This window comes from Vitis vinifera, chromosome 7, assembly GCF_030704535.1.
Source record: "Vitis vinifera cultivar Pinot Noir 40024 chromosome 7, ASM3070453v1".
Lineage (NCBI taxonomy): Eukaryota > Viridiplantae > Streptophyta > Magnoliopsida > Vitales > Vitaceae > Vitis > Vitis vinifera.
Window position 1 is genome coordinate 6,180,001 of NC_081811.1, and position 15,801 is coordinate 6,195,801.

Genomic DNA, 15,801 nt, shown 5'->3' on the forward strand with positions numbered 1-15,801 from the left:
ATAGTTGCAATTTCGAGAGGTTTTTTTTCCCTTTTTTATTGATTCTCCACCTTCTCAGTAATCAAAAAGAAAATAAAAAAACTGAACCAAAAAAAAAAAAAAGTGAAACTCTTATCTAATTTATTAGTATTGTCTAAGCACAAAGATCAGTCAGGATCACAGATTCACCAAGAATTACCATCTTACAAGCCAATTAGAACTTACTCGCTTCAGCAGATTAACTCTATCTTGCAGTCCATCCACTGCTCTTTCATTATCATGCTCATCTATTTCATGGGAGGAGTAGGAAGATGAGGCCCTGATACCACCCTCCTCAATGCCATCAAAAAGGGCAATTCTATTGCCACGGTAATCCCTGTATGGAAAGAAAAACAAGATCTCCAATAAATTGCAAAGAGGTGGAAATCAGATAGAAAGAAGAGCTGTCAAACCAACAACATGGATAAGCCAACATTACCATGGTTTATTTTCATCCTGTTGTTCAAGAAACTGAAACAATTATAAATAGATTAACTTTCAATGGAAGTTTGTGTCTTTCCAGCATTGCAAGATGCAGACAGCCTTTTCAAATTGATAAGATGAATCTCAAAAATGATGAATGATACAGTTTCCCATTTCCATCTCTACATGTGTATTCATATTTTCATTTTGTGTGGAATAACTAAGACCATGTGCATCCAGCTATCAATGATAAACTTGCGATATACATATATTTCATAATATCCAACAATTGAAGTCTAGAAATTTGAAAGAAACCTACAAGTTTTACTGAATCTTTTGCTTATTTGGAGCAAGCAAATATTATTTGTGTGCATGAATGTTTGAGAGAGACTGAATTTTTTGCCCTCTTGGAGCAAGCAAGCATTAAGTGCGAGCATGAATGTCTGAGAGAGAGAGAGAGAGAGAGAGAGAGATTGTCCTTTCAGGTGGGAACAAGAGTGGGAAAGTCGGTGCAATAGTCAGCAAACAGCATCAGAACAGGGGGCAGGCCGGAGAGTGGATGCCTAGGCTCAAGACAGACCCAGGCCAGTCCTCAACCAATGCTGCCTACTCCCTAATTAAAGTGCACCAGTGTTGTACTTAGCATTTAATGTGCTATGTGTTTGGTGTTGAATGCTCGCCATATCCCATGTGAACCAAACCATCAGTGTCAGCTAATTGCCCCTGTAGTATATTAATTGCAACAAAACCTACACTGGCTAAAGCCACCATCCACAAGGAGTCACATCAATCACTCATCAAGTGAATGCCATATCTGCTTTGGTATAAATAGAAAAAGTTTATAGCCTTTTGGAGATAACTGAAAAAGAAACAAGACCTTAATTAAAAGATACTATCTTTGATTTATCTGTTACTTGGTTTGGCATCTTTTGTTCCTGCTTAGTCATCGAAAATCCATTGGCCTAGATGACTCTTTGTCACTGAGCCTACTTTGTCACTTTCAACTAGGTAGACTAGTAGTTCATTGGCGCCTTTCTATTGGAAACATAACAAAAGGCTAACAAAAGGGAAGAGAAGTTATGGAGGATGGAAATGCTGGTAAAGACCCCATAACCGAGCTCGGATCATAGGCTGGAGCAATGGCATGCAACCCAAGGGAGATGGTGATTAGGGAGGGTTAGGGGTTCTGCATCAACATATCTTCCATAATGTGTGGCAGCTAGCGTGCTTGAGAAACGTCGAGATGGGCTTCTTTCTCCCAACTCTCGACATCAAGCGATCTAGCTTTCTCAGGGCACCCACCATGGGAATAACAGAAACCTCTAAGAAGGGCTCTTTCCCTCTCCGCTCTAGATAACAAAGGAACGGACGCTCTCCCTAGGAGATTGAAAGGAATCATCCTTAGGCATCAACCTATTGAACTTCCCCATATGAGTCCTTGAGGATCAACTTCTTCCTTTTCCCTAGCACCATCAACTTCAATCAAGCCTCAAAGGACAACCTCTTTCTAGGTCTATAGACAAAGACCTCCATCCCTATAACGTCTAGGAGATTAGGAATGGCATATTGGTGTATTGGAAATTTCTGATATAGGCATGCTCTTCTCAAACCTATCAATAAAATCCTTGAAGCTGAAAGCAACCTTGGGAACCTGAGCAAGAGTAACCACCCGATTGAAAACACTTCAATTGACCAGATAGGATGTGGTTTTGGTCATGCAAGCTCAATGAGTACCACATCAAAAGTAGAGAGTCAAGGAATGTTGAAACCCATGGATCCCCTAGTCAGATGACCCTTTTCACTTGTTGAAAACAAAGAGCGAAATGGATAACTTGATAGCCCCAAATGTCAACAATACATTCAAGAAATAAACTAGGGAAAATAAAATAAAAAAATAAAAAAAGAGCGCAAATTCAAAAGAAGAAAAAATAAAGGATCAGAATATAACAACTACATCCACTACCCTTTGCTTATGGAACCCAAGGCAAATGGTCTCATTTGGCCAAGACTTCTCATTAACCAAACACCTTCAAGTGTCATTCCACTTTCATGCCTTCACTAACTTTAGAATCTTGAAAAAAAGGCTTAGCATCATTGTTGGGAGAAACACACCAATTGAAATTAATAAGAATTCCTCCAAGTTGATGTGGTATCCCTCAACTTCATTGAGAACCACCACACTAATAGGATCACGGATGGTGTTGGGATTGAATTAGGATGGAATTCCTACATAGGCGAAGACGTGCCTCGACAGGGAGACATTAGAAGCTAGATGTCAACTGTAAGATGCTCCATATAAGTTTTCAGGATCTCAAGAATTGGGAAGCTAAAACAAACTTGTTGGATGTTTGGGCAAAGGAAGTAGAGCTCTACTCCACTAATCATGAGTGCATCAAATTTCTAGTTGGCAATAAAGTTGATAGGGTAAGTTGTATGGTCTAAGAAGAAGGGAGAGAATGGTAAGGACGTTGAAGGTCTCTGTGGAGAGAAAGACCTTCTTGGTTAGGTTCAAGGGTGAGGTCAGAGGAAGTTGGTGTTCGATAACAGAGCACAGTAAAGGCTCTGTTTTCACCTTAGGCTTTGAGAAGGAAGAGGTTGGATGGTTGATAGAACATTTGACGAAGGCCATTGAGATGAAGAATTTTATGGGTTTCAACAAAAAATTCAGAGGAAAGACCAGAGTCCATTTATTGGAGGTTTGTTTCAACGTTCATGGCAGGTTTATAAGGCTATCAGAGTTCGCCTCCAACAGGAAGTCAACTTTCCTGGTAATACCTAAGGGAGAGAATGGCAGGGGATGGGAACATTTAAAGTCTGCGTTGTCTTCAATGTTGGTGGTCCCCTCCTCGAGTTTTGATGAAAAAGGAAGGATGTGCAAGGAAGAAGGGACTTTTCATAGACATGCGGGTCCCTTATACCGGTCCTTCGCAAATGTAGTCAGAAAAGAAGGACCGAGGAAAGGTGGCCTTGTTCCAGTCAGGAGATGGGCGAGGGTTATGGTGTGCGAATGTCTTGCTAGTTTTGTTAACTGGGCTGAGGTCGGTCGAGCTATGGCGAAAAGGCTAGGGCATAAAGGTGTGGTGACTATCGTCCCCTTCGCCGGTGGAAAAGAATTGTTTTTTGTAGAAACATTAGAGGAAGCTTTCTCACTACATGATTCAAGGTTCATTAGGATTAAAGGTGGGATTACAGTCTTGTTGAGAAGATGGTCGCCAAAGGAAAATTCAAAAGTAGAGGGGAAATTCAGGGAAGGTTGGATAGATTTACGGGGTTTGCCATTTCATTTATGGTCTGAAGTACACTTGAAGAAAATTATGGAGCAGTGGGGGACGGTGACAGAGATCGATTGGCGAATGTTGAAACTGTTTGATCTAAGTATGGCAAGGGTGAGAGTTGTAATGAAAGAACGGTCGGTTCTCCCTGCTTTGATTGAGGTGTTGGATGGGGGGATGGGAATTCACAGTTTCAGTTGCAGTGGCTGGAAAAGAAGACGGTAGGCAAGGCAGAGAGATGGGTGAGTCAACTCGGCAGAAATCTGAGCTTCACACATGGACAGATGGCAGAAAGAGGGTTGAGGAGGCTAGATTAATGGTTGGAGCGGGGTCTTTTGTTGGGGTAGTTGGCAGAACGAAGGAGGGGAGAGCTTGTCAAAAGGCTGAAATTGCTCCTGTGGGGACACGTGGAGTGAACAGACCGACAGTGGGGAACAGCTGGTCCCAACCTCCACGGTCTTTCAGTTTGAATTCAAATTTTCTGAGAGCAAGGCCTGCTGGGCCAAAGCAGGCTGGAGAAGCATGGACTAGAGGGGACAAAGCCCAGTCAACTTTTGAGGTAGGGCTTTAGGCCTCCAAACATGTGAGAAGGGCCCAATCTTCTCGCAAGCCCAGTCCACAGTCTGAATTTGACGTGGGCTGGAAGAGGGGAGTTTCTTTAAAAGGCCCGATTCGACTGTTAGGCCAAGATTTGGGAGGCAATCAGGCCTTTTTTGCGAAGGGGCCTTTACACAGTGTTGATCTCTCTGCAAAAGGGAAGGCGAAGGTAGACTCCGAGGATTCTGAAGCTCAACTGAAGGGCTCCGCATTGAAGTGTGGTTCAAAGAAGCTGTGGAATGCTCTGCTCCCTCCAAGTCCTGGATGCCGACAAGGGGATCGAAGTCGAAGCGAGCCTCTAACGATTGAGAGATCGTTGTCAGTTAGCGATGCTCTTCCAATGGAAGATGATTCCGAAGCGGGAACACAGTTGGATCAACGTTTTAGTGCGAGTCCAAGACGTTCGTCAGGGTTTCGAAAAAGGTGTTCCGATGAAGGAACGTTGCCGACTAGGGGAGACGCGAATCAAAGGACTCTTCTTAGGGCTCCTTTTCTTTCAAAGGGGAAGGAGAAAATGCGCAATTTCTCTAAAGGTGAAAACAGAGCAGGTATTAAGGGTTTTGTGGGTTGTACCCATCGTGGATCTTCAGTCACGGTTTTTCCGTATTTTCCTACAACCAGAGAAAAAGGGCTCAACTCCGTGAGGTACTGTGGAATGACAGTAGTGGAAAATTTCGAGGTATCTTCTCATCAATTTTCTCAACCATCTCTGCCTTTTCTTTCTCCTTTCTCTAGCTTGGCTCTTCCATACCCGAGTCCTTCTATTCCCGACCTTCCCACTTCAGCCTTTCAATCTCAGTTTTCTACGAAAAATTGAGTAATATCTGAAATTTTTTCAAAAACAAATGACGTTGGGGCTTTTTGTCTTGGGTTTGTTGGCAATCCTAACCTTGATGTTGTGGTGTCCCAGTTAGCTAGTTTGAATCTTTTGTCCGAGAATTTTAAATCTATTAAGACCAAGCCCAGCACGCCTAACCTGGGTACAGTTAGCTAGGGGGATGCAGAGTTACCCCCAATGGGTGGGTTCCAAATAGAAGGTCTCTCCCCAGCAAAATGGCTAAAGCATGTGAGGTCTTAAGTTCCTTGGATATTAAGGTGTATTTAAGACGGAAGAACAAATTTACCACAGATATTTGAGATCTGTTGGCGTTGGTTTGGAGGTCTAGGGACAGTGTGGTGTTTTTATGAAGATCATAAGCTGGAAGGTTTGGGATCTAGGAAAAAGCGAAGGGTGGTTAAGGATTTTTTGCGGCTTCAGAATCCGAATGTAATGATGTTTCAAGAAACAAAAAGAGAGGTGTGCGATAGAAGGTTTGTAGGTAGTGTCTAGTCAGTTAGGAATAAGGAGTGGGCTGCTCTTCCGGCATGCGGAGCTTCAGAAGGGATTTTGATCATTTGGGACTCAAAGAAAAGGAGTAGCGAGGAGGTGAAATTGGATCTTTTTTTGTCTCAGTCAAGTTTTTGTTGGATGGATGCGGACCATTGTGGTTGTCCGCAGTTTATGGCCCAAATAGCCCCTTAATTAGGAAGGATTTTTGGGTGGAACTATTAGACCTTTTTGGCCTTACTTTTCCTTTATGGTGTGTGGTAGGTGACTTCAATGTTATAAGGAGTAGCTCAGAAAAACTGGGTGGCTCTAGTTTCACTTCTAGCATGAAGGATTTTGATGGTTTTATAAGAGATTGTGAACTACTTGATCCCCCATTACAAAATTTCCCTTTTACTTGGTCAAATATGCAAGAGTCACCGGTATGCAAGAGATTGGATCGGTTTCTCTATTCAAATGAGTGGGAGCTTTCTTTCCCTCAAAGCCTTCAAAAAGTTCTTCCTAGATGGACATCGGATCACTGGCCGATTGTTTTGGATACCAATCTTTTCAAGTGGGGCCAACACCTCTTAGGTTTGAAAATATGTGGCTGCAACATCCAAGTTTCAAAAAGTGTTTTAGTAGTTGGTGGAGAGAATTTGATGGAAATGGTTGGGAAGGTCACAAATTCATGAGAAAGTTACAATTTGTTAAGGCAAAATTGAAAGATTGGAATAAGAATACTTTTGGAATGCTAAAGGAAAGGAAAAAAACCATCTTGGATGAAATAGCTAACATTGATGTCATTGAACAAGAAGGGGTTCTCTCTTCTAATCTTTCTGCTCAAAGAGTTGAAAGAAAAGGGGAGCTAGAGGAATTAATTTTGAGGGAAGAAATTCATTGGAGACAAAAAGCTAAAGTGAAATGGGTTAAAGACGGGGATTGCAATTCAACGTTGTTTCACAAAGTGGCTAATGGGAGACAAAACAGGAACTTCATCAAGTTCTTGGAGAATGAAAGAGGTTTGGTGTTGGATAATTCCAAGAGCATCACAAAGGAGATATTACTATATTTCAAAAAGTTCTACTCAAGTCCTCCTGGAGAGTCTTGGAGAGTAGAAGGCATTGATTGGTCCCCTATATTAGAAGAGAGTGCTTCTAGGCTGGACTCCCCTTTCTCCGAAAAAGAGATCTTTAATGCCATTTTTCAGTTAGATAGGGATAAGGCGTCGGGGTCTGATGGTTTTAGCATTGCAGTGTTTCAGGATTGTTGGGATGTGATCAAGGATGACTTAGTAAGGGTGTTCACAGAGTTCCACAGTAACGGGATTATTAATCAAAACATTAATGCCTTCTTCATAGTTCTTTTGCCTAAAAAGAGTCAGTCAAAGAAGATTTCAGATTTTGGACCTATTAGCCTGATCACATGTCTCTATAAGGTAATAGCAAAAGTCCTATCAGGGCGATTAAGAGGAGTACTACACGAGACTATCCACTCTACTCAAGGTACTTTTGTTCAAGGAAGACAAACTTTGGATGCAGTTCTTATAACCAATGAGATAGTGGACGAGAAAAGGCGATCAGGGGAGAAAGGAGTTGTATTCAAAATAGACTTTGAAAAGGCTTATGACCATGTGAAATGGGATTTTTTGGATCACGTGTTGGAGAAGAAGGGGTTTAGTTCTAAATGGAGGATTTAGATGAGAGGTTGTCTGTCTTCAGTCTCTTATGCTATTCTAGTAAATGGTAATGCTAAAGAGTGGGTCAAGGCATCTAGAGGTTTAAGGCAAGGTGACCCTTTATCCTCTTTCCTGTTCACTATTGTTGCAGATGTGTTAAGTAGAATGATGTTGAAAGCTGAGGAAAAAAGTGTGTTGGAGGGTTTCAGGGTAGGTAGAAATAGAATTAGGGTGTCTCATCTACAATTCGCAGATGATACCATCTTCTTTGCTAACTCTTGCGTGGAAGAACTACAAACTCTTAAGAGTTTATTGTTAGTGTTTGGGCAAATTTCTGGGCTTAAGGTCAATCTTGACAAGAGTAATCTTTTTGGCATCAACCTTGATCAGAATCATCTCTCTAGGTTAGCCTTGTTGCTTGAATGCAAGGCTTCTGATTGGCCTATACTATACCTGGGTCTTCCTTTGGGAGGGAATCCAATTGCTTGTAGATTCTGGGATTCAGTGATTGAGAGAATCTCTAGGAGATTAGACGGGTGACAAAAAGCTTACTTATCTTTCAGTGGTAGGATAACTCTTGTCCACTCATGCCTTTCCCACATTCCTAGTTACTTTCTTTCTCTATTTAAGATTCCCGCTTCAGTGGCTACAAAAATTGAGAGATTGCAAAGGGATTTTCTTTGGTCAGGGGTTGGGGAAGGTAAAAGAGTTCATCTTATTAGTTGGGATGCGGTGTGTAAGCCGAGGGTAAAAGGGGGTTTGGGGTTTGGGAAGATTCCTTTAAGGAATCATGCTCTTTTAGGGAAATGGTTGTAGAGGTTTCCTAGGGAGAATACAGCTCTGTGGCATCAAGTCATTCTAAGCATTTATGGGACACACTCAAATGGTTGGGATGCCAACACTTTAGTCAGATGGTCACATCATTGTCCTTGAAAGGATATTGCACAAGTCTTTCAGGATTTTTCCAAGTATATTCGGTTTGTCGTAGGAGATAGGGAAAGAATTCGTTTTTGGGAAGATTTGTGGTGGGGGGAATCAGATCTTCAAAGTCCAATATCCAAGACTATTTAGAGTAGTCACGGATAAAAATATTCTTATATTTTCAATTCTTGGTTCTGTTCACCCTTTCTCATGAAACTTTAATTTCCGTCGCAATCTTTCCGATTCTGAGATAAAAGATCTAGAACGTCTCATGCGATCTCTTGATTGTATGCATATATCCACTTCGGCTTCAGATGTGAGATCATGGTCCTTATCTTCTTTAAGATTGTTCACAGTCAAGTCTTTCTTTATAGCCTTGTCCCAAATGCCTAATTTATCTCCACTTTTCCCTACTAAGTTTGTATGAAATTCTCAAGTCCCTTTCAAAGTTAAGGCCTTTGTCTGGCTTGTGGCACACAAAAAGATAAATACTAATGACTTGCTACAATTGAGGAGACCTCACAAAGCTCTTAGTCCTAACATTTGTAAGTTGTGCATGAAGTAAGGAGAATCAGCAGATCATCTTTTCCTACATTGTTTTGTGTCGTTGGGGTTGTGGCACAGATTATTTCAGCTAGCCAAGATGGATTGGGTTCCTCCGATAAGCATTTCAGACATGATGTCCATCAACTATAAAGGTTTTGGCAACTCCAAGAGAGGGATGGTTTTGTGGCAAAATGCGTGCATAGCTTTAATTTGGGTTGTGTGGCGGGAAAGAAATGCCAGGATGTTTGAGGACAAAGTTAGGAATTCAGAGAATCTTTGGGATTCCATTCATTTCCTTACTCCTCTTTGGGCTTTTTGTTCCGCGGTTTTTAAGGGCATTCCCCTTAACGTGTTACAACTAGATTGGCTAGCAGTGTATAGTTCCAACGGGACGGTCTAGTCAAGGGAGCTTGTTCGTAGTTTTCATAGTGTAGTGTCTTGTTATCTTTTTGTGCTGTTTAGTTTCATCTCTGGTGGGAGGATTCCTCATCCTTCTATTGTACTTCTTTTTCTATCAATATACACATGTGTTGTATCCTATCAAAAAAAAAAAAGATGCTCCATATAAAGAAAAACCTTGACAACAATAAGGTCACCCAAGTTTGCCTTTGAAGAAAAAGCCTTAAACCTTAGTTGGTGGTGGGATGTGAAAATCCCTAATCATTCAGAAAATTTTTGCCTTGGAATCATTTATTGCAAAAAAAAGGGAGAAGTACCTTTGAGATTGCAAAGAGAAGCATAGAAGAAAACAAGACAAGAGAAAGTGACAACTTGCCTTAAAGCTAACTAATATAAGCGTTTGAGCCACCATAATTACCCTCATCAAGCCTTATTAACTAAGTTGTGAGGTATTACAAATTTCCAAGCTTATTCCATGGAACAGCCACACAACCTATCAATGGGTTCAAGTTTCTATTTCCCCATGCATTGTCTCTCTGAGCAAGAAAATGGAAGGAAATTATCAAGAACTAACAGTTCAACTTGCCAAATGACCCCACAAAGAGATTTCTAGTAAGCACAATAGCCAACAAATGGAACCTAGATAGAGGATGAGCCAGGGAGTGGGATTTCTAATGTTAGCCGACAAATGGAACCTAGATAGAGGATAAGCCAGGGAGTGGGATTTCTAATGTTCAAGGAGACGCAGGTCCCTCGTGCTCCCTAATTAATTCCTACCATGAGCTATGTGCTTTGCACTTAAGATGCACCATGTATAACATGCTTAGCATTAAATGCACACCATACCTAACATGCATCAAGCATTAAGCCACCATTGCCAAGGAGTCAAATTAATTATCCATCAATTCAATACCATACCAATTCTGGCATGAATAGAAAGAAGCTACACACCAAACTGAAAAAGAAACAAGACCTTAACTAAAAAACCATAGTTGTTAAACTTACAATACAACAATATGATACATTTTTTTTTTATAAAAATTGATACGTATCACAATTTGTATTATATCTTAAGCGTATCTTAAGATACATATGCAATACATGATATGGTACAAGATGTAACAATACAATGATGCATACAACTTTAACTATTTTTTCGTAACTTTCATGGAAAACCAAATCCAAATTTTTTTCTTAAAAGAATTATTATATTGATTGTTTAAAATGTATGATAAGGTTAGAATTGATTATGGAAAGATGAGAGAGCTAAAATAATCTTATATGAAAAGTCATATTCTCGTTGTCAAAGGTTATATTAGAAGTTAAGAAAATTTATTCTTACAGTGAATATTGGAGAATTTCCATTGTGAATTATTTGAATTTTGACATTAAAAATGATGATAATTGATAAGCAAAAACTTTTACTTAATATATTAGTTTTGTGAATATAAAAAGTGGAAACTTCGGAGATGATATATCAAGATATATATATCAACAACACATATAAGTACATATGTCTAGTAAAATTTGAAACTAAAGATTATATCTAAAAATTTTAAAAGTTTATTTTTGTGAGTTTTGTGATGAACTTGTACATCAAACTCATATTTTGTTAAAATGAACTTTTAAAAACTCTAGTATTCAATGTTTTTATATGGTAAATTATAGTTTAAAATCTTTAAGTCCTACTATATTTCATGAAATTAGTTATATATTATTCTATATTTCATGCTTTTCAATATGTAAGTACATGAATGCATATTTTTTTCTATTTAAATTTTCACTACATTAAAAATCTATGACACACGATACGATATGATACAAGTACAAAAAAAAAAAAAAAAGTAGAAAAATAGAAAAATGATACACGATACGTCTTATGAGTTAACAACTGTGTGAAAAACATTCTATTTTTTATTTATCTATCACTATATTTAGTATTTGTCATCCCCTTGTTGACTTAGTCATTAAAGAGCCATTGACCTAGACATCCCCTAGTGACTTACCCTTGCTTGTGTCTTTCTGCGAGGTGGATCCCTAGTTCATGTATACATGCTCCCATATGAAATTGATTGTATCATCTTGGACTAGTTCTCTCAAGAATTGGACAACACATCAATGCTTTTTCCTATCTCCTAATGGACGCATAGGTCTATCCACTGAGAGAATTCCACAAATAGAAATAAAATCATTGTATCCACCAACCTTGATGGGAAAATGTAAAAAGAAGAGGAAAAAAGGGGCCATGACCAGTCTATCATAAAAATAAAAAAAGGGCCATGTCCATTGATGAGACCTTGGAAACCCAATTTTGGAAATCTAACCCTCCATCCTTTTTTTACCACATTTTGACAAAAATGCCCTCATTCTTTCTTGTAAAAAAAACCCTTTTTTAAAAACCTACATGTAAATACTTGAAATAATCAAGGGCATTTATGTCAAAAATGGGTTATTCTTCAAGCAATACATAGAAGAGGTTAAATTCACAAATATGGGGATTATTTCATCCCTTTTAACCAATTAATTCAAAATGGAAGGCTTTTTGTATGATTAAAAAGGAAAAGCATGCAAGTAACTCCAACCAAACAAAAAAAAAAAAAAACCAATGGGAGTAGCTATTTGGGTCGCCTGTTTTGATACAAATCAACTTGTAAAGACAAGGGAAGGTTGGTAGCATAAAACTATAAATAACTCACTGAAAGGGTAGAAGGATTGTTTCCACGTTATAAACATGCACATAAAAATGCTTGGCTATGATCTTGGAGCGCCTATAACACTGAGCTATTCAAATAAATCACTTAACTTTGACGAATCATAGCATGGCCTTCAACATCAAACAATATTTGAATAATTAAAAAGGCAAAGACACCCACCATAGGCAGCATCATATGTATGATTCCTGTGATTTGATACAGGAGACCACAAGCAATTGAAATTGTACAAAATAATAAGCCCAAAATTCAGTCAATAGAATAAAAATAGAAAGCACTCAAAGAATCAGCTAAATAAAGTGAAAAATCAGGTTTCCTTATATCAAACATGAAAATCTTCCTGTGATGAATCTGTCAATATACTAAAAAGAATCATTCATCAAATTAAATAAATTGGAAAAAGAAAATCGATTCATGATTATTGAAACACTTATCATTAACAAACCTTCTGGAATTCATGGATTGAGATCACAGATTCCCCTTGTCCGCCTATTCGAATAGCAACCTCAGCCCTCGGACTTGTGATTTGTGTGTCTATTCTCAATTTCCAAACAATCCATCAAAAATAAGACAAAGGCCGATTGAATAGAGATATAGCAACAAAAATTCAAGAAAAAAATGAGGAAAATCAAAGAAACATCAATTTGGATCTGGTATTTTTATGCGATTCCGATGTTAGGGATCATTTATGAGATGGTAACTAAATTGCCCAAACAACTCAGTTTAATTCAATTTCAGAGATGAAAAAATACAGTGAGAAAAATCAGATCTGGGAGAGAAAGAGTGGGAAAATGACGAAAGAAGAGGAAAGTAAGGAAAGAAAATTGTTACCTTTGGAGGGAAGGTGAGAATCCCCACAACAAGGACAGGACCGTGAAGATGAAGAGCTGGTATTAATACTTGGGCTCCAACTCGGTCGGGTCGGTATTCGACCCAATTATAATAACTTTCAATTATATTTTAAATTTTTATAAATATTAAACTTCTTTGATGGTTCTAATTTTTTTGTTCTTAAAATAAAATTATTTAAAAAAAAACATTTTTGATAATTCTTTTCATGAATTTGAGATTCCGTATGTTGTGTTACGACTTACGAAGAGTACGTTTGATAGCAATTTTAGAAGTGTTTTTAGTCTCAAAAGTGTCTTTTTTTAAAAAAAATTAGGTGTTTGATAAAATTTACTAAGATTGCATTTGAGAGTGATTTTAAAAAGCGTTTCTAACATTTTTAACACTTGAATGATAAAAACTTTTCAAGTATTATAAATATTAAAAATACTTCCTAGAATCATTACCAAATAGATTATAAATATTTTTATAAATTTGAAAAATCACTTATATCATTTTTTTTAGAGAGACACTTAGATTGTGTTTGGTTGTAATTTTGAGAAATGTTTATAGTTTTTCTAATACTTAAAAAATAAAAAATTTTAAGTATTAAAAAAATTAGAAAAACTTTTCAAAGTCACTGTCAAACACAGTCTTATAATTTGTTTTATAATGATTTTAGAAAGTAATTATAATGTTTTTAATGCTTAAAAAAAATTAAAGTATTAAAAAGACTTAAAACACTTATAAAAATCACTGCAAAAAAACACACTCTAGTGTATTTGACAGTAATTATAGAAAATGTTTCTAACTTTTTTAATACTTGAAAAATAAAAAATTTCAAGTTAAAAAAAATGTTAAAAGCACTTTCTAAAATCATTATCAAATGAGTTCTTAGAGTACGTTTAGGAGTAATTCCGAAAAGCGTTTCTAACATTTCTAACACTTTAATAATAAAATATTTCAAGTATTAAAAATATTAAAAGCGTTTTCTATAATCACTACCAATGGACTCTTAATAAGCAATTTGTCCCAAAAATACTTCGAGTATAAACATTATCAAATGTACTCGATACAGTAAAAAGATTTATAGTTCAAGGTATAGATGCGAGAAAAAAGAATAAGAGACATTTGGTGGTGTAAGAGAAATCATAATTCAAAGCATAAATATAAAACAATGAATAAATAGTTGCTAACTATTTAGATTTTTATAATATTTTATATCATATAGTGGAATATTATCTCTTATCCGTAAAGATACGATGATTGATTGAACTACATTAAAATTCCATATAGCTTTGTATATGAATGATTTTATTTTTGTATTATTCCATTGATGTATTCACATTAAAGCTTCCATGTACATCGAGACATCAAGTCGTTAGACAAATACACATAGTATATGAGATGATGTTACATTTTAGTGTGTACAACATATCTATCTCTTTCATTATATTCATGCATTAAAACCATTGATTTCTAAATGTGATTCAACAACCTTTTAAGTACATGGGTAAATAGGTGACACCTAACCTTAAATGAAACTTTCTTTATAGATACAAACTAAGTAAATTTTCTTCTATTTATTTTTCAAATTTATTAAAATTGATAAAGATTTCGTATTTGTTTTTTTGACTTTTTGATAAAAACAATTTATTTTCATAATTTAGGTTGTTTGTTTTTATTTTTATTTTTTCATAACTTATTATAAACTTTTTACTAAATAGAGAAAGTGAAAGGTGGTATTTGTTTTTTTGGTTTTTTGCTGAAAGCAATTTGTTTTCAGAATTTAGGTTATTCGTTTTTCTACTTTTTCATAACTTATTATAAACTTTTTACTAAATAAAAAAAAAATCAAAATATATAGTTTTTTTTAAATAAAAAAATAACATATTGGTTTTTCTTTACTTTTTAATACTTAATATAAATAAAATACTATAAAAACAAACAATCTAATATTTAACATTATTAAGCATTGAGGTTCTATTTATAATTAAATAAAAAAAAAACAAACACCACCTTAGAGGGTGTTTTTTTTTTTACTTTTTGTTAAAAAAATTTTCATGACTTATTATAAACTTTTTAATAAATAGAAAAAGACAAAGGTGATGTTTGTTTTTTTACTTAATTCTAAATAGAACCTTAATGCTTAAATAGTGTTAAATATTATGTTGTTTGTTTTTATAGTATTTTATTTCTATTGAGTATTAAAAAGTAAAAAAAACCAAGATGTTATTTTTTCTATTTAGAAAAAACTACATATTTTGGTTTTTTCTATTTAGTAAAAAGTTTTATAATAAGTCATGAAAAAGTAGAAAAACAAACAACCTAAATTCTAAAACTAAATTGCTTTCAGCAAAAAGCCAAAAAAAATAACATATTGATTTTTCTTTTATTTTTTTAATACTTGATAGAAATAAAATACTACAAAAACAAACAACCTAATATTTAAATATTAAAGTTCTATTTAGAATTAAGTAAAAAAATAAACACCACCTCATATTTAGAATATTTTTCAAATTATATGCCTTTGATATTAATACAATTGTAAACCATACACCACTTATAGAGTGTAATTTACATCTATTAATTGATTGATACACTAATTTGATAATAATACTGTGGACCCCGCATTTCCGATTGCTCGAATGCGTTTCCCACTCGATTTTTATTTGAAAAATGATTTTTATTGATTAAGAAAATGACTTGGAGTCGCCACTTATTTTTGTTTTATTTTTAAAAGGGTAAACAAAATAAGAAAGAAAAACCCTAAATGTGACTCCTTATTTTGGAAAAGACGATCTGCGAAAAATCGGATCGGGTTCGGGGGTCAGGTTACTTATCGGGAAGGTACGGTACGGACCGTAGCACCCCTCTAAGTCCCTAAAGTCGGGTCTATACTAATAGACTGAAACTGACGTGGCAATCAATGAGGAAATCAGCAGATACTCAAATCAAACTTACACATATGACAATAAGAGCATGCATAGAGAATAATCAAAATGAGAATGAGTGCATACCTGGACCTCCAGTGACAAATGCGCTATCATGAAGCAGGATCAGTGAGCAACGAACAAGATATAATTAAGTGCATATCATGGA

The 15,801-nt window shown here is 36.2% G+C and overlaps 1 protein-coding gene across 1 annotated transcript in view; it reads right to left on the reverse strand.

Annotated features, from left to right (window-relative positions):
* The window catches only part of LOC100266980 (bet1-like SNARE 1-1), a 14,273-nt gene extending 1,464 nt beyond the window's left edge, over window positions 1–12,809 (reverse strand). The window contains exons 1-3 of the mRNA XM_002262949.5: window positions 12,703–12,809; window positions 12,317–12,405; window positions 205–355 (exon numbers count right to left, since the gene is read on the reverse strand). Coding sequence (XP_002262985.1) covers window positions 205–355; window positions 12,317–12,330 — 165 coding nt within the window. The 5' untranslated portion in view covers window positions 12,331–12,405; window positions 12,703–12,809. The remainder of the gene's footprint in view (window positions 1–204; window positions 356–12,316; window positions 12,406–12,702) is intronic.
* Between the last annotated feature and the right edge of the window lie 2,992 nt (window positions 12,810–15,801).